This window comes from Notothenia rossii (genome assembly GCF_949606895.1).
Source record: "Notothenia rossii genome assembly, chromosome: 10".
Lineage (NCBI taxonomy): Eukaryota > Metazoa > Chordata > Actinopteri > Perciformes > Nototheniidae > Notothenia > Notothenia rossii.
Genome location: NC_136908.1, coordinates 33,901,559 through 33,920,668, shown reverse-complemented (window position 1 = coordinate 33,920,668; position 19,110 = coordinate 33,901,559). Strand labels below are relative to the sequence as shown.

Below are 19,110 nucleotides of genomic sequence, written 5' to 3'. Positions count from 1 at the left end.
TAGCAGGGGTGTCAAACGTACGGCCCGCGGCCGGATCAGGCCGTGAACAAGTTTAATCCGGCCCGCGAGATGATTTGGAAGTATAAAAAATAAAAAGAGCTGCAATTTTCAATGAAAGAAACTGCTGTTCTAAATGTGTCCACTGGGTGTCGCCAATAGCAATTATGTGAAGCGAGCAAACTATGTATAACCGGGGCTGAGGAGTAATCCTGTGTTTACAGTCTATCGTGCTTGGCTTCCTCACTCCCCAAAATGTCGCTATCAAAAAAGAGAAAAGTGGACACAGAGTGCAGAGTTTTCCAAGAAAAATGGTCATCCTCCTATTTATTCACGGAAGTGAATGGGAAACCCGTGTGTTTGGTTTGTTCGCAGCACGTTTCAGTGCTGAAAGAATATAACCTTCGTCGCCACTATGAGACTCAACATGCCGACAATATGATAACTTGAAAGGAAAACAGAGAAGCGGAAAAAGGTGAAGGAATTGCTGGCGGGTCTGAAAAAACAGCAGTCTGTGTTTACTCATAGCCGAGAAATCGGCGATGCTGCAGTGAAAGCCAGCTACCTTATTGCTAATGAAATTGCAGTGCTTCAAAACCATTTAGCGAGGGTGAATTTGTGAAGACATGCATGCTGACAGCTGCAGAGATTGTGTGCCCTGAAAGCGTCAAGCTTTTGAAAATATCAGCCTGACAAGAAACACAGTTGCACACAGGATTTCTGATCTTTCGGAGGATTTGGACAGCCAATTGAAGCGCAAAGTTAAGTCGTTTATTGCGTTTTCAGTTGCAATTGATGAAAGCACGGACATTACAGATGTTGCGCAACTGGCCATATTCATCCGCGGAGTTGATGATACTTTGACCGTAACCGAGGAGTTTGTGGAGTTGGTGCCGATGACGGATACCACGACAGCGGCTGATATTTTCAACACACTCGAGGGTGCCCTGGACAGAGTCGGAGTGGACTGGTCACGCGCTGTCAGCGTGGCTACAGACGGTGCGCCTTCAATGATCGGGAAAAAGCAAGTGTTGTGACGAAATTCAGGGAAAAAGTGCAGACTGCAAATGGAGGACGTGATTTTTGGACTTTTCACTGTATTTTGCACCAGGAGGCATTGTGTTGCAAGTCATTAAAGATGGATAACCGTCATGAAGGTGGTCGTCCAAACTGTTAATTTCATCCGATCAAGAGGCTTGAATCACCGTCAGTTTGACAACCTTCTCAGAGATAAAGACCACAACTACGGCCTGCCTTACCACACCGAGGTAAGATGGTTAAGCCGAGGCATTGTGCTGAGGCGTTTCTTTGATTTACGAGAGGAAATTGAACAATTCATGAAACAAAAAGGCAGACCAGTGTTAGAATTTAAGTCCAAAGAATGGATGCAGGATCTTGCGTTCATGGTGGATGTTACAGAGCACTTGAATAACTTGAACACAATGCTGCAGGGGCGCAACAAAGTTGTAACGCAGTATTATGATAGCGTACGCAGCTCGCGGGAGGTGATGCAGCGCACTTTCCTTGTCTGAAAAATGTGTGCGATACCCAACATGTCGCAGACATGAAGCGGTTCAAAGATAAACTAATAGGACTATTGCGGGAGTTTGAGCAACGCTTTCAGATTTTTGGTGAACTGGAGAAAGACTTCAAAGTTTTCTGCTCGCCATTCACCGCGAATGCCTCTGATCTGCCCGTCAACATTCAACTTGAAATAATAGACTTGCAGTGTGACTCAGATTTGAAGGGGAAATTTGCTGCAGCTGGCTTAGACACATTTTATCAGTATCTTTTGCCAGGTTACCCCAACTTGACAGCCCTTGCTGCAAAAGTGTTGTGCATGTTTGGAACCACGTATATTTGTGAGCAAGTTTTCTCTGTAATGAGCATCAATAAAACAAAGCTGCGCTCAAGGCTCACGCACAAGCACTTAAATGACATCCTGAAATTGGCTGCCACTCAGGCTTTGACCCCTGATATTGATGCACTTGTGAAAGCTAAAAGATGCCAGGTTTCAGGAGCAAAAACAACAGTGGGTAACCCAACTTAAAATGCTGCATAAGACACTGCACCCTGATATAGTTATCTAAAAAATGATTGTCTTCTGTGCAGATTGAAAGAAAGTGAACAGTGTGTGATTTACTGTAATAATGACAGTAACTTCAGTTCATAAGTTAGGTTTGTTGAAATTGTTCATGCATTGCACAGCTTTTATTTATCAATAAGTAATGTAGCCTACAAGGCAGGAAGTAAGTAACTCAACCCTCTTGAAAAGTTTCTACCTCAATTTGTCTCAATCATTTGGTGAGTTAGTACAGGATTAATATGTTAAAATGACAAATTAGTTATTTGAGAAGAGTTTTTGTATTTTGTTCATTCCCAGTATATGACTTAATGTTGTTGTATGGCTTTTTGTTGATACGCCAAGTCTAAATGTGCTTGTACTGTTATTGCACTAAAGTTCACTAAACTTAAACAAAGAAAACAATCTGAAGTTGTCGTCATTTTTTTGTTATTATGCTATGATTTTACCGCTCCGGCCCACTTGGGAATAGATTTTCCTCCATGTGGCCCCTGAGCTAAAATGAGTTTGACACCCCTGATCTATAGTAACGCAGTGTAGGTGGAGCCGTGACGTCATCTTCAATGAGCTCCCAGAAAAACAACACAGCCGTTAGCTCTTAGCACTCAGAGCTCACAGCTCTTCATATCTGTTCAGAAACTAGACAAAAGTTAAACAAGTACAAATCACAGACTGTCTGTGTCATGGCGAATACAGTCGCTGGTTTATTTATGTCTGTATAGGCCGTTGTTGTGAGTGTGGACGGTCGGAGCATTTACAACGTTAGCTTAGCCAAATCTCCATTAGAAAACACGCATTTAAAAAGGTTTTTCGCCTGCCGTCTGTCTGCAGACTTGTCAAAGCCTTAATTCATGGTTTTTACTATCCGGTATCAGTATGTTGTTACTTCGGCATCATTTTGAAACGTGTATTACAATTAAATCACGGTCAAATATGTTCATTTTGTTGTAGTTGTAGCCCCCTTGACAGCGATTCTCTCTCTAGTTTAGTCTGCGGTCAAGCCAGCCTCCACTCGGAAAAACCTAGTCAAGCCAGCCCTCACGTGATATTGCGGTGCGCGAATATCCTATGCATTACGGTAGAGTCAAAAAAGATCCTCCCTCTGTGTTTAGATGAGAATAAAATAAAAACTGTCCAGTATCAAAGACTCATTTCACTTCAGGGTGATAGCAGGACATCCCATCTAGTCACTCAGAAAAAATCAGGACATTCTGATGTAGAGTTTCAAAATAAAATACCTTTGAAATCTCTATTGTATGAGTTATCATCCATGTTTTTAGATGAGAATAAAACAAAAACTTTCCAGTATCATAGATCCATCTCACTCCAGGGTGATAGCAGGACAACCCATGTAGTCACTCAGAAAACATCAGGACATTCTGATGTAGAGTTTCAAAATAAAAGACCTTTGGGGACAGGGATGATAGCTCATATATGAGACTTCAAAGGTCTTTTATTTTGAAACTGTACATCAGAATGTCCTGATTTTTTCTGAGTGACGGCATGGGGTGTCCTGCTATCACCCTGGAGTGAGATGGATCTATGATACTGGACAGTTTTTGTTTTATTCTCATCTAAACACAGAGGGATGATTTGTTTTGACTCTACCGTAATGTATAGGATATTCGCGCACCGCAATATCACGTGAGGGCTGGCTTGACTAGGTTTTCCCGAGTGGAGGCTGGCTTGACCGCAGTTAGTTTAGCATACTCAGCCCGACTCAGCCTGGTTGTTCCTGGCCCTAGAACCACGATTTTATGGGGCCATTACATCACCAGAAGTCCCAATTTAAGGGGTCATTTCTCCCCAAAAAATATGTTTACTCACTATATCAACAGCCCCACCAAAAATATTTTCCACCAGCCGCCACTGGTTATAACTTTCTTTTGGCCTTGCAATTCTCTCTGCTTTCGGCGAAAAAATCTGCTGGTTTAGTAGCAAGAGAGGGGTGCTTCGTGTTTAAATGTCTGAGCATTTTTACGGGCTTCAAGCTCTCATGTGCAAGAACCTCAGTGCACACTACACATTGGGGATGTTGTGCTTCATTGATAATGAGGCATGTCCTCTCGATACTTGCGAGACTTGGATGAAGGCTGGTCTGACTGCTTATGGACCGCCTTACGGTTGTCTTCTCCTCCTCCTCCTCCTCCTCCTCCTCCTCCTCCTCCTCCTCCTCCTCCTCCTCCTCCTCCTCCTCCTCCTCCTCTTCCCGCGCAAGAAGTCGACAGCCTTTGTGATGGCGGCTCTCCGCTCTCCTCCGCTGCCTTCTCCGCTGGCCTGTCTGCCTTCTCACTAGTTGGTATTAACCAACGTTTCATTTTGAAAAATGCATTAAAGAGCTGTTCAGAATAAATATACTAGTATAGTTGATATGCGTTTTACGTCTCTGATATTTACTGTGGTGCTGTAAAGTGACCTTTGAGCTGTAAATGATAGCTACTGTCGTAAATCTGTCAGAATCAAAATACCTTTATTTGTCCCGCTTACCTATTAAACAGACTTACATCTATGCACACGTTATTATTATTAATAATAATAAAAATAATAATAATTTTTAAAAAAGGGGCCTCATTCATTCCAGGAGTTGCTCATTGGAGCATGAAGATAAAATGGCCCAACTTTTGAAAGAGCGAAATTTAACAGATTACCCGTCATGCCTGAGAAGTACCCGTGTGTGCGCTCATGGAGCATGCACAACTTTAACCACGCCCCCCAAAGGGCTCGTTCACATCAAGCACGTCAATTTGTACACGTAACAGCCTCGCGCGTTTATAGATAGAACGAATAAAGAATAATCATAATAATTCAATCTAAATTAAACATTTACAACTTCATTATTGTTATTCATACTTTCTGTTATGTAGTTTATTAATGTTCCCGTGCTTTCAGTTTCCATCCAGTAATATAATCACAATGCTATTTTGAAGGTGTGTTCAAAACAATCTATGTAATGCAACTTGTTGTACGTATTGCTACACCTACTATTGGGGAATCTGATGTATGTTGTAATGTTTGTGCTGGAGCCGCTTCATCCAAAACTGTACTCCGGTTAGAGAGATGACACCTGACGGGAAATACAGTCTCAATTGGTACACACTGTGAATATGAGAGGGAACAATGAGTGTAATAAATGCTTTTTAGTCAATAAGAAATATAAAGTTAACTCAACTAAAGTTGCTCAGTATTTTTTTTATTGTCAATACTATTACTGCATAACTAATATCTCACATCTGAAGGTTTAAAGAAAAGGCAACTTAAAATAAAGATTGGTCTTTCAATACATTTAGTTTATTTTGTCTTTTTAATTGTCTATCTAAAATCAAGTAGCTATAACTGGTACTTATCGTTTTAAGATACAGTCCGGTTATAATGCTGTTTGAAGGAGGCAGACAGGTAAGAGCACTAGCTAATGTATCGTAGCTTGAATTAAATGTATTTAACGTATAATTAAGTGACTACAAAAGACTAATAACTAATGTCATGCAAGAATATTAATCTTCGCTTGATTCCAGTGTTGAATTTATATATATTACATATACTGATTTATATATACAGTCAGTGGCGACTGGTCATTGCACAGCCCCGTGTAGTGTCAGCAAAAAGTATTACAAATAATTATTACAAAAAAATACATGTTCAGCCGGATAATATCCGCATGTCTACCCTACTTTTATAATTTCTTAATTATAAATCTATCGATTAAATTTATGATTCGACTTTTGAAACTACAAGAAGATAAGGAGGGCTTTTTAAAAAAAGTCTGAGATTTTTGTCCAGAAGGATAGGCAAATGGACTTCATCTTCAAGTCAAGGTAAGACCATAATTTTATTGAAAATGGGATCTTACTAAGAGAGAACAATTCAATATTTAAATGATTAAATTAAAAATGTTGGGTATCCTTTTGTTGAACTGTCTGTTTAAAATTAATCGAAGCATCAGACTAAAAAAGCTTTTGAAAATAATATTATATTTTGTTTATAGGTCCAAATACAATATTTGTAAACCTGAAGAGTCAGAGCCAGTGCCAGCCATGGACCTCACTGCACGTCACTGCAGAAGCTTATATATAGACATCTACGTTTTTTGTGCCCTACCACTTTTGTACATATAAAAACGCCACTGTATACAGTCCATGGTAAAAAACCCATATATACATATATCTAGGAGCCAAGTGCAGTACAGAGACAGGGAGGCAGATATCCAGGTCCAAACAAAAAGCGAGCTTTATTCTAACAGCAGGCGAGGTAGTAGGACAACAGTAAAATTAACTAACACTGACAAGGGGACACAAGGAACAGGAGCACAGGCACCTGTTCCTTGGCTGCTGTGCTCTGTGTTTTGTCTCCTTGTTCCTGCCTGTTGGCGTCAGCTGAGGTGTTATTGTGCTTTATCTTGTTATGCACAATGTTGATTATTCTCTCAGAACTAGCTAAATACATGGGTCTGGGGTAGAGATCTTCAGCACATTTATTGTGAATTCTCCGGCTGACGCACCAAATAAACCATCAGTGTTGCCATCAAAGTTCCTCTCCCCGTGTCTCTCTGAGTCTCCATTGATCCAGAAGTTTCCATCACACTTTTCAAATAACAATTTTTCATTTGAATTAATCATTGTACTTCTCAAAGTGCAGTATCAAAACCTCAGATCCAGAGTTAGCTCCATATGTGTTCTGTTTATGGACATCTGATTAGCTCAAATTGATCTGTTATTAGCATGACATAGGCTACCTTTGCACAAGGCTTTCTCCGTCCTGATTTTGACGTTCTTCAGAATGGTCCAAAATGGAGTCCAAGTTCTGGTTCATCCTTTGTTGCAGTTCCAAAAGTCTTCTCCGCATTCTGCCTTCGATTCAGAACGTTGGTAGAGTGGTCAGTAACTAAGCCGTGCGTCGGTACAGTTATAGCCAATCATTATATTATACTCAGTGGTGGCTGGCCCATAGGGGGCGATAATGCGCAGCCCTCCAATATATATATATATATATATATAATATTATATAATGCGCCGCCCTCCCATATATATAGATACATATATTTATATAAATATATATATATATATATATATATATATATAGGAGGGCTGCAGCCACCACTGAGTATAACATAATAATTGGCTATAACTGTATGTATATATATTTACACATATACAAGCAACATTATATCATATATACTATATATATATATATATATATATATATATATATATATATAGTATAGTAATGTTGCTTGTTAACATCTAATAACCTTTTGAAGGACTGAGTAGTCCAGATCTGTCTCTTACGCATGGTCCAGTATATATATATATAGTTTAAAGTTTCCTTTAGGGGATCCAGACAGGCTGAACCAGAGTAAGACAGATCTGGACTCCTCAGTCCTTCAAAAGGTTAAGATGTTAACAAGCAACATTACTTATGTGTCAACTTTCACATTTCAATGTATTCCTGGCAAAGATTAGTCATCATTGTGAGAATTGCTTGCCACACATGGTGATTTTAGGAGACGTCTGACAATACGACACCTTAAACCAGGGGTGGGGAACCTTTTTCCTCTCAAGGGCCATTTCAATTTTTTCAACATCCTCCGAGGGCCGTATAAATGATTGACCTCTGATTAAAAAAAACAAAACAAAACACAGCCCATTCATTGGGCCTTTCTTTCATGCTGTGCAAAGAAAAAGCAACCTCTTAATCCAGATATCTCACCATGACTCGCGCATGCATGCACGTGCACGGTGTGGCATGACCACCACAACAGAAAGATATGGACACAAGATGTGTGCTAATGTATTTAGTTTCATATCCATGTGGACACGATTTAAGTGGGGGGGTACCTCACACCCTCTAGGGGGGTCCGGGGGGCATGCTCCCCCGGGAAGATTTGTTTTTAAATGTTTAAGTTAAAAGCATCAATCTGGTGCACTTTGAGAGCAACATGAAGAGATCTATGGATACATCTCTCAACATCCATATGAAACAGAACTCGTACAAGGAAAAACTTTCACAGAAAACCCACAGTTTAAAGGGAAACATGGGAGAAACCTCAGGGAGAGCAACAGAAGAGGGATTCCTCTCCCAGGACGGACAGACGTGCAAAAGATGCAGTGTGTCAATTGAAAAGATAATACATTTGCACAGTGGCGGACGGCCCATAGGGGCGCTAGGGGCGCCGCCCCACCTCTTCCCACATTACAAATTTAAATAATTTTTTTTTAAATTTAAATAAAAAAATAAAAAAGTCAAAATATATATTTTTTAAAATATATTTTTTTAATTTGAATTTTTAATGAACAAGGTAAATATTATATAATTGGTATCAGTAAAATGTATAATCTACAATAAAATATCGTTTAAAATGGTGTTACGATGTCTAAAGTGACTGATAAGTCACATGCTTCCTGCCTGGCCTTGCCCGTGTATCATTACCCTCTCTCGTCTGGGCGCTAAGAGAGGAGCCCTCAACCAGTGCAGCAGCAGCCACTAGCAGCTGACTGTTGCTATCTGTAAGCTATGGGTCCGAAACATAATTTCAGCCAATCAGCGTCGTCAAATCTGATGATCACTGGGCGCCAATGTCAGCGCCCGGTGCAGGGTTATTGCTAGAAAGGATCCGTCTTGTGTAAAACTCCCGCGAGAGTTTGCGAGTCACGTGGCTGAATGTTTACGTTTGACAGGCAGCCTTTCAGTTACGATCGTTAACATCAGTGGGCCACAGCAAATGATGGTGAGAAGCTAAACTATCTATTCATTATGTCAATAACAGGGAGTGTGATGTAACTGTGTGTGTGACTAGCTGGATGCAAAGACGTAAACACTGTCTTTTATTTCCCATGCTTGCTCTTCAAACAGCCGGGGTCAGATACTATGTGCTTGTGCTAAATAAACACACACACACACACACACACACACACACACACACACACACACACACACACACACACACGCACACGCACACGCACACGCACACACACACACACACACACACACACACACACACACACACACACACACACACACACACACACACACACACACACACATACACACACACACACACACACACACACAAACACACACACACACACACATTATTGTAGTTGAGTTTTGACAGCATCCATCAAACTAGATGTTTTGCCTTAATGGTCTGTTTTCTAATATTTCTTTGTTTCTGAACCACGTCTGTGTCTGCATATAATGTTCGTATTTAGTCTCCTCAGGGTTCCCGCGGGGTCTTAAAAAGTCTTACATTTGATAATCTGAATGTAAGGCCTTAAAAAGGTCTTAAATATGACCGAAAACATAAGAAAGGTCTTAAATATGATTTAGAAGGTCTTAAAAATGATCGGATTTGAAAGGTACTTCTGTGTTGCGATAGCGTCTAAATGTGTTTTGGGGGAAATGTCCAGGCTGCAAAGTAACCAGTACGGTAATAGCCTTTCAGTTCCCCCCAACAATTTGTATTGAATTAAATCAACATGGAACCAGTATTCACTAACTTTGTTTCCCCCGGCCCCTTATTGGAGAACACCCAGCTAGTAACCTAGCAACCAAGCTTCAGCTTGCGGCAGTCAAAAACTCATGTATCTTCGAATCTACTTACAAATTAATATGGGGAAGTGTCAGTTCAACCGTATTTGGTTGGAAAACATCTAATTTAGTGCTTGGTTGAAACCAGTGGAGGGGAACGTGTTTGAAGCCCGCCGCACCATTTGCAAAAGAAATAAGCGTTTATTTTGCTAATGTAGCGTTAGCTAGTGGAGTGTTAGGTAGTGCAGCAGCTCCCGCAACAACACCGGGGGACCTCCGGGCGACGTTTGGGTCTACGTCAACCCTAAAAGCGGAGGTGCTGTAGACGCTAAATACCGTAGCTAAACACCAATCATACAACAGCAACGATGAAATAGTGTAGCCAATTTAATTTAAGGGGTAATTTCTCAAAATGTTCCCCGTGTGGTTTATTCACCATTACAATAGCCCCACCTAAAATAATTTCCACCAGCCGCCACTGCATTTGCAACATAGGTAGTCCAAATGTTTGGAAATGCATATGTGTATAATAGGAAGGATATCCATCCAGGACCTATGATCCAGGACCACAGCCACGACTCAAGATCCAGGGCTTGCGATCCAGGACACAGGTTCACAGCAACAGGATCATCCACGACTCCGGATCCCGGCGTATATATACACCAAAAAGAAATTTGGGGAAGCTGGATTAATCGGAACATGAGAGACAGGTACAGACAGAGAGAAGGAAGAAGTAAGATGTCCCCCGACAAACTAAGCTTATATCAGCAAAACTAGGGGCTGAATCTAATCAGCCCTAACTATAAGCTTTATCAAAAAGGAAGGTCTTAAGCGCAGTCTTAAAAACGGATAGGGTGTCTGCCGCCCGAACACAAACTGGAAGCTGATTCCACAAATGTGGAGCTTGATAAGAAAAGGCTCTGGCTCCCATTGTACTTTTAGAGACTCTAGGAACAACCAACAACCCTGCATTCTTGGAACGCAATGCCTGAGTAGGACAGTAGGGTATAATGAGTTCTTTAAGGTAAGATGGCGCCTGCACATTAAGGGCTTTGTAGGCGAGAAGAAGAATTTTAAATTCTATCCTGTGTTCTATAGGGAGCCAGTGTACGGCAGCCAGAACAGGAGTAATGTGGTCCCTTTTCCTAACTCTGGTTAGTACACGAGCTGCAGCATTTTGAATCAGCTGAAGCGACTTAACTGACTTCTTGGTACACCCTGATAATAAGGAGTTACAATAATCCAGCCTTGAAGTAACAAATACATGGACTAGTTCATTGTTTTTTAAGGAATCACACAACTGTTTTGCGACTGCTTTCTCAAGAATTTTTGAGAGGAATTGTATTTTAAGACAATGAAAGCAGCCTATATTGATATATTGTTTGATGTATTGATTATATTCAAAGGAAAATGTATATTTGGTCCCCTGAATCTGGAATAATGTACAATTTACAGCAAAGCCAAAAAAAATCAGGAACTTTTCATCTACAGATTGCTTTGGTCTGGCTTTACTCTTCACTGATTGGTTACAGACACTTTAAACTTAGTGGCTATGGAAATCAGAAGGAGGGGCTCATTATCATATTAAAAAAACGTCCGAATATTCGCGCGTTTTACGCCCGTGAATAGTGGCACATTGGGCTTTCCATAGCATGGTACTGGATTGTTATTGTCACTGTCACTACCATGGATGTATAATAAGAACTGGAGGCGGGGCCTCATTCATTCCTATGAAAATGGCCCAACTTTTGAGAGAGCGAAACATAGATATATATAAACACTAGATGGCTCATGGGAGATTTTCCAGCGTGGCTCACTGGCCGCCATCTTGCCACAGTTAACAGCTACTCTGGTACGCGCTATGGTAGCTGTTGTAAGGTGAGTGATCTGCACAAAAATACTCTTAACTCGCTGAAATCTTGACTGATTTACAAACGGCTTGGTTTATTATAAACGTTATTAGCATGGCTATGATACAGGATGCTTGGACATGTTGAAATTGCAGCTTTTCTTTGTGTATGTGCCGTGGTTGTATTTATTAGCTGGCTAACAACAAGAGGCTGTGAGTGAGACCTAGTATTACAAAGTTGACCAAGCAACTTTACACCAGTGGGAGTGGTAGAACTGCTATTTCTTTTCAACATAAGTTAAGTTACACATGATTTCTTCCAAGTGGTTTGGCTTGTTAAAAACATCTTACATTTAGATACATTATGATACAGGAAATTGCTGGCTTTGTGTTTACAGAAGTACCTGACTATGCCTGACTTTTGTGCAGCTCTAATCACCGTAGTCTGGAAACAAGAACCCGTGGAATCCCCTTTCACGTGTAAGATATGACAATATTATGACTATAATTAGGATAATCGTTAATTACTTAGTGGATGTATGTACATTACAAGTCCTGCTACACAGGATCAGTGGGGCTATGTGAGATAATAGTATTGCAAGATTGTTTTTGACCCAGCCTCTTTAGAATATGTTGCTACCATTTCTTTACACAATTATTTAATGTTTCTTTTGGACACCTTTTTTATAACTCTTAGTGTAGTTGTCTTATTTATAAAGTATACATACATACATACATACATACATACATACATACATACATACATACATACATACATACATACATACATACATACAATTACCCCAAAATTATGATAATTTAGGTGTGTATTTTTGTCCTTACCTTTAATGTTAAAGGAAAGAAGGGCGGAAAATGTTGACAATAATTTATATATGGCTACCTTTCTCAGTGATCACTTAAGGAGTGAGGACTTTGACAGGACGGGGCAGACTGTCCGGCTTAAAGATGGTGTTGTGCCAACAATATTCAATTTCCCAGCTTATCTTCAAAGGGTATGTGTATCATTGGCCAACAAGAATTCAAGGTGTATAAGATTGATATATAAATATGTGATTAAATGTCAAACTTGAGTTTTTCTTTAAATGATGTGTATTACAGAACATTTTAAACACTCAAAATGTCTTTAATTATGTTTATTTTAGCCGGAAGCAACAAGAAGCACAACCACTTCTAGAAGAGCGGAAGATGACCTGCCAATGGACTTGTCTCAGGATGAACCTCAGCCTAATGACGTGAGTATTCTGAATGTGGCCAAGACCAGAGAGATGGTCATTGATTTCAGGAGGGTGAGGACGTCTCCTCTACCTCTGTGCATTCTGGGAGAGGATGTGGCTGTTGTGGAGGACTACAAGTACCTGGGAGTGCACTTAGACAACGGGCTGAACTGGAGGATCAACACTTAAGCTGTGTAAAAGAAGGGGATGAACAGACTCTATTTTATGAGGAAGCTGAGATCCTTCCACGTGTGCAGCAAGATCCTGGAGATCTTCTACCGATCTGTTGTGGCCAGTGCACTCTTCTTTGCTTTGTCTGCTGGGGGGGGGGGGGGGGCAGCATCAGAGCCGGTGACACCAGCAGGATCAATAAACTGATCAGGAAAGCTGGGTCTGTCATCGGCATCGAGCTGGACCCCTTTGAAGCTGTGGTGGAGAGGAGGACACTAAACAGGCTGTTGTCCATCATGGATAACCCCACCCATCCTCTCCACCTGCAGCTGGACAGTCAACGGAGCTCCTTCTCCAACAGACTGCTGACAAGGACCGATACAGGAACACATTCCTGCCCACTGCAATAAGTCTGTACAACAAATCGCCTCTGGCTGGAAGAGAACTCTCTGCTCCATAGTTTCTCTTATAATAAAACCTCGCTGTACATTTTACACATATATAATCTGTTCAATATTTAGTATTTAACATTAATATTCCATATGCCTTATATTGATGTATATGTATATTATATATATATATATATAATATCCTGCCAAACTCAAAATGTATATTGCCTTATATTTATGTATGTAGGGGAGAGCGGGGTAATGTGGGACACCGGGTAATGTGAGACACCCGCTGTAACTAGGCAAAGAAACAAATTTGCGGTCATGTGACCATAATGTTTTCAAGCCCCTCCCACCCCCCACTTGTCATGAAGGAGAAGTTGGTGCTGGTTCTGTGGTAAGTATTTTTTTTCACAAAAATGTGTTTGTTGCATGCAAAAGTAAATTTTCTTACTGCGAACGTAATCAACTGTAGTATCAAAGCAAATTGATTCAGGTTGAAAAACTTATATCATACATGTTGATGAACTTCCAACATATAAAACCATGTGATTGATGCTAGTTAAAGATTAGCCTGAATTGCCTAGAGATGTTGTTTTTTCTAAAATGGTGGCTGTGGGGTAAAGTGAGACAGATGCTGTGGGGTAAAGTGAGACGCTGACTCACTTTAGCCCGACATGAAGCACAAGTTAAGTTTAGTCTTATATATATTTTAGTGTAATATTACAATACATATGTTTTAATTTTAATGTCATAAACATTGTAGAAAAGTCATCATGCCAAGACGATACATCAGGAAGACAGCTTGGGGCCAAACACCCCTCACAGAGATGGAGAGTGCAGCTGCAGAGGTCATGCAAGGAAAGAAGTCCTTAAGACAAGCAGGAAAGGAAAGAAATATCGACAAGACAACCCTCCAAAGATTCATTAAGAAAATAGAGAAAGGGAGAGTTAAATCAGTAGCCTGGGGTGCAGTAGCTGAGGCAAAAAGAATACTGACAGATGAGATGGAGGAGGAGCTTGCCCAACATTTAAAACAACTGGCTGACCAGTTCCATGGCCTTGCTCCAGTTAAGTGCCGTGAACTGGCATTTGAATATGCAGACAAAAACCATATCCCTGTCCCTGCCAATTGGATGGAGAAACAATGTGCAGGTAGGCTAGGGTGCGCAAGAGATCACATGATTCTGTAGGTCAACTTAGGCCAACTGATCTTGCCACAAAGCTTATCTTATAATAACGAATTGTCCACTCTTTAGGAGTAGAGTGGTTTGGCAGCTTTCTAGCCCGTCGCCATCTCTTTGTCCGAACTCCGGAGGCAACATCCCTGGGAAGGGCTACAGCCTTCAATAAGACTACAGTGGGGGAGTTCTTTACAAATCTGGCTGTAGTGATGGACAGGTGACAGAATTAATTCTTTAGTTGCAAATGTTTTATGGAGGCTTTACCTGTAAGATTTGGTTTTGATTCTGATAAGGTTCTTCCCTTGCCTCTCTTCTTTAACAGACACACATGTCCTCCACACATGATTTACAATGTGGATAAAACAGGCGTCTTTACAGTACAAAAGCCACGGCAGGTAAGCTACTAGAGAGCAGCAGACTGATACTGAGTGGCTTGTGATAATGACCAGCTAGCTATTGGCAGAATGCTGAAACTAATGCTATTAGTAATGTTGTGAGCCTGTGAACTAGAAAAAAATGAATGGACTGCAACAAAATAAAATGTACCTTTAGACCAATAGTAGCCTACTGATTGCACATGCCATTGATTCTAAACTTTCTACTTGATTCAGGTTGTGACAGAGAAAGGGAAAAAGCAAGTTGGTTCTATCACATCAGCTGAGAGAGGAGAACTGGTGACTGTGGTGTGTGCAGTGAATGCTGCTGGGAATGCCATACCTCCCATGTTTGTCTTCCCCAGAGTTAGGTTTAAGGACGACTTCATGATAGGAGCACCTCCAGGAGCCAAAGGTGCCTCCACCAGAACAGGATGGATGAACGAAGACACCTGGCCTGAGTTCCTCGATCACTTGATAAAGCACACTAAGTGCACTCCTGACCATCCCATGCTGCTAATCCTGGATAATCTGAGAGCTCACATCTCACTCAAGGCAGTGGAGAAAGCAAAGAGTAATGGTATTGTTCTGCTCACCCTCCCACCCCACACATCCCATCGCTTGCAGCCTCTCGACGTGACGGTGTATGGCCCGTTCAAGACCCTATACAGCCGAGCTCTTGATGGGTGGATGAGATCTAACCCTGGCAAAACAGTCTCCATCTATCAGATTGCAGGATTTGTGAAGGAGGCCTTCTTGTCAGCAGTGACACCACGCAATATCACCTCTGGCTTCAAGTCCACTGGGATCTTCCCATATAACAGAGATATTTTCCCTGAGGAGGCGTTTGCACCATCCATGGTGTCAGACCGGCCAAACCCTGAGCTGCGGCCTGCATCCACTGGTCCATCCACTTCAGATGATCCGGATGGTCCACGGCCTGCAGATGATCCACCCCCTGCAGATGAACCACCTGCTGCAGATGCTATTCCACTCGCTGATGCTATTCCATCCACTTTGCATGGTCCACATGGATGTGCCTCGCCAGCTGTCTCACGACCTGGATATGTGTCTCCTCAGGAAATCATACCACTTCCAAAATGTCCCCCCAGAGGACAAACAAAACGAAAGCGTGTGAAGACAGCCATCTTAACAGATACTCCAGAGAAGCAAATCATAGAACAGGCTTATGAAGAGAGACAAAAGAAACTAGCAGGGAAAAAGCAAAATAGCAAAGAAAAGGGAAAACCGAAAAAGAAGGCACCCAAGAAGAAAATCATAGATAGCAGCTCGGAGGAGAGTGATGACCCTGTCCCATTTGAGGATGATTTTGAGAGCTCTGAAGATGAGAGGAGTGACCCCGGAAACAAAGATCTGTCCGTGGGTGACTTCGTCCTCGTCAACTTTGCCACAAAACACCGAAGTATCCGTTATGTTGGCATGGTTGAGAAGGTTGAGGGGGATGAAATACTAACCCAATTCCTCAGAAAAATCCAGGGAAACAACAGAGAGTGGGAGAGACCCACGTTTGCTATGAAAGAAAAGGATGTGGCACATGTTCCTAAAGGTGATGTGGTGAAGAAGCTGCCTCAACCTAATAGGCCTGGAGGAACAACACGGAGAGAGCAACTGTTCACCTTTCCCTGTAACCTTCAGGGCTGGAATGTAGAGTAGGCCTTGTTTAAATATGCGGCTGATGTTCATATCATCATGTTCTAATCTAACTGGTTAAATGGTTAATTGAATGTTTATTAAAGCACTTTGAAATATATTATGTTGTATTTGACTTTGTTTGGAGTTACTTTGTTTAAAAAATGTGCTAAATTGACCAATCCCCATGATTATGTTGCGCATCCGACATTAGTTTTGGAATGTGTGGTTGTCAATCTATCTGTCAGGATTCTAACTGTTACAACATGTGTTGTTTTTGTAGTTTAAAAGTGGAAAAGGTAAGTGGTTCACTTTACCCCCTTGATTTCTCTAGTCTGTCTCAGTTCACCCCTTAGCTGGGGTAAAGTGAGACACAAGACCACTTTTTAAAAAACAATCATATTTTCACTGCCCTTTGTCCTGAAGACATTCTGATCATTTCCAGTGCTAGGAAACATCCTGAATTAATGGGAAATGTGTAAATTTTACTGATATATCATTTTAGCTCGCCTACAGGAGAGCAAATGTAAAAAATGTCTCACATTACCCCGCTCTCCCCTATATATATATATATATATATATATATATATATATATATATATTAGATATAATATCCTGTCAAATCCAACATGTATATTTTCCTCTTTCTTTCTTTTGTTTATTTTTCTTTCTTTTTTCAATTTCTTTGTAATTTGCCTGTAATTTTGACGGACCTCACGGGAGAAATAACGGAGGCCGCGCGAGCCCTGGATACTAAGCTGAACGCCGACGCATACTGCGAGCTAGCACCACTGCGAGACAACACGAGCTTGGGGCTGATATTCCGGGACACAAAGGACAAAGGCCGAGAGAGTCTAAAAGTGTTAAGAGAACACTACATCGGCAGAGGTAGGCCCCGGATTGTATCCCTGTATATAACATTGACCGCGCTGAAGAAAGCTAACACAGAGACGGTGACTGAATACGTCATCAGGGCGGGGCAGATCATCATGGCGCTCAAAAGTGCAGGAGAAGCACCGAGCGATGGATTAATGATGGCGATGGTTATGAGGGGACTACCGGAGATGTATAAACCGTTCACACTGTTGGTGACGCACGGTTCAGCGGACATGTCGGTGGGGGAGTTCAAGGCCAAGTTGCGGAACTACGAGGCCTCAGAAGACTCAGACCCGGTCGCCGAGGAGGCGGGAGAAAGGGTAATGAAGGCCCGGGCAGCGCCAAAGAAAATGACCGGACCCCCGACGGAGATGGCGTGTTGGCGATGTGGAGAAAAGGGTCACCGAAAAGATAATTGCACAAAAACTGTTTGGTGTAGTTTTTGTAAAACTTCGGGACACGCAGACAGAGTGTGTAGAAAGAAGCGCGAACAGAGCGCTCGGTACGCGCGCGTGCAAGACGGCGGCTGTGGACAAGATGGCGGCAGCGGTGGACTTGAAGCGAGTCGAGACGACGCCCGGAGAGCAGCGGGAAGAGAGGACTTCACCTTCGGGGCGCAGACAGCATACGGCAGCTGGTCAGCGCAGCAGCAGCAGGCCAAAAGGAAGGGACTGATCGTGGACACAGGTGCGTCGTCCCACATTATCAATGACAGGAACCGATTCAAGAACTTTGACAGCACCTTCGAGCCGGAGAGACACAGCATGGAGCTGGCAGACGGGAAGCGCACTTTCGGGTTGGCGCACGGGAGAGGAGACGCACAGGTATGCCTCATAGACAGTGAGGGGCGCTGGTGTACAGTGACGTTGAAGAACGCCCTCTACATACCCTCGTTCCCCCAAGAACTATTTTCTGTCAAATCTGCTACTGCAAATGGTGCCAAGGTGTTCTTCAATGAAGGTAACGATGTTCTTGTTGAGCCTGACGGTACGAGATTTAACATTGAGGTGTACAAGAGAATGTATTATCTACAAACAGAATGTAATGAAAATGATGTGTGTAATGTCAGTCATGATATTCAGACATGGCATGAGATCATGGGTCATTGTAATTACGAGGATATACTGAAGCTGCAGGCGGTAACAGTAGGCATGCACATTAACGGTGAAAAGCATAGACCTAACAAAGAATGTGATGTGTGTATAAAGGGAAAGTTCACTCAAACAAGGAACAGAGGTCCCACAGAAAAAGTAAAGACACCACTTGAGCTAGTTAACACAGATCTAGCCGGTCCAGTAAATAATGAGTCCATAGGTGGCTTTAAATATATGCAGTCTTTCACAGATGTGTGTACAGGGGCAGTGTTTGTTTACTTTCTCAAAGCAAAGAGTGACGCACTTCAGACCACAGAGAAATTCCTTGCAGATGTAGCTCCGTATGGCAGCGTAAAATGCCTGAGGTCCGACAACGGAACAGAGTTTACAAATAGAGAGTTTCAGTCACTGCTGAGAAGGAACAAGATCAGACACGAAACGTCCTGTCCTTACTCCCCGCACCAGAACGGGATAGCTGAGAGGGAAGGGCGCACTCTTTGAGAAATGGCTAGGTGTAAGCTAATAGACGGTAACTTACCTAAGAGTCTATGGCATTATGCGGTCCAAGAAGCAGCTTACACCAGAAATCGGTGTTTTAACAAGCACACGGGCACCACCCCATATACAGCACTGACAGGAAAAAGGTGTTGTAGCTAAAGGCTACAGTCAGAGGGAAGGAATAGA

General features: G+C 42.0%; 1 protein-coding gene and 1 long non-coding RNA gene across 3 annotated transcripts; both read left to right on the top strand.

Moving 5' to 3' along the window:
• Positions 1-10,586: 10,586 nt before the first annotated feature.
• Positions 10,587-12,628, top strand: LOC307022627. The gene is made up of 3 exons (XR_013803459.1): positions 10,587-11,933; positions 12,364-12,466; positions 12,617-12,628. It is a non-coding gene; the product is annotated as an uncharacterized lncRNA (long non-coding RNA).
• Positions 12,629-13,497: 869 nt separating this feature from the next.
• LOC307022604 (uncharacterized protein) lies at positions 13,498-17,010 on the top strand. Of its 2 annotated transcripts, XM_079655448.1 has the most exons (5): positions 13,498-13,645; positions 14,015-14,403; positions 14,508-14,649; positions 14,755-14,827; positions 15,044-17,010. In XM_079655448.1, exons 2-5 carry the CDS (start codon positions 14,025-14,027, stop codon positions 16,478-16,480), a joined length of 2,031 nt encoding a protein of 676 aa, XP_079511574.1. In that variant the 5' UTR covers positions 13,498-13,645; positions 14,015-14,024; the 3' UTR covers positions 16,481-17,010. The 2 variants fall into 2 exon arrangements, with proteins under 2 accessions (XP_079511574.1, XP_079511573.1); XM_079655447.1 differs by having other exon boundaries at positions 13,498-14,403.
• The last annotated feature ends 2,100 nt before the right edge of the window (positions 17,011-19,110 follow it).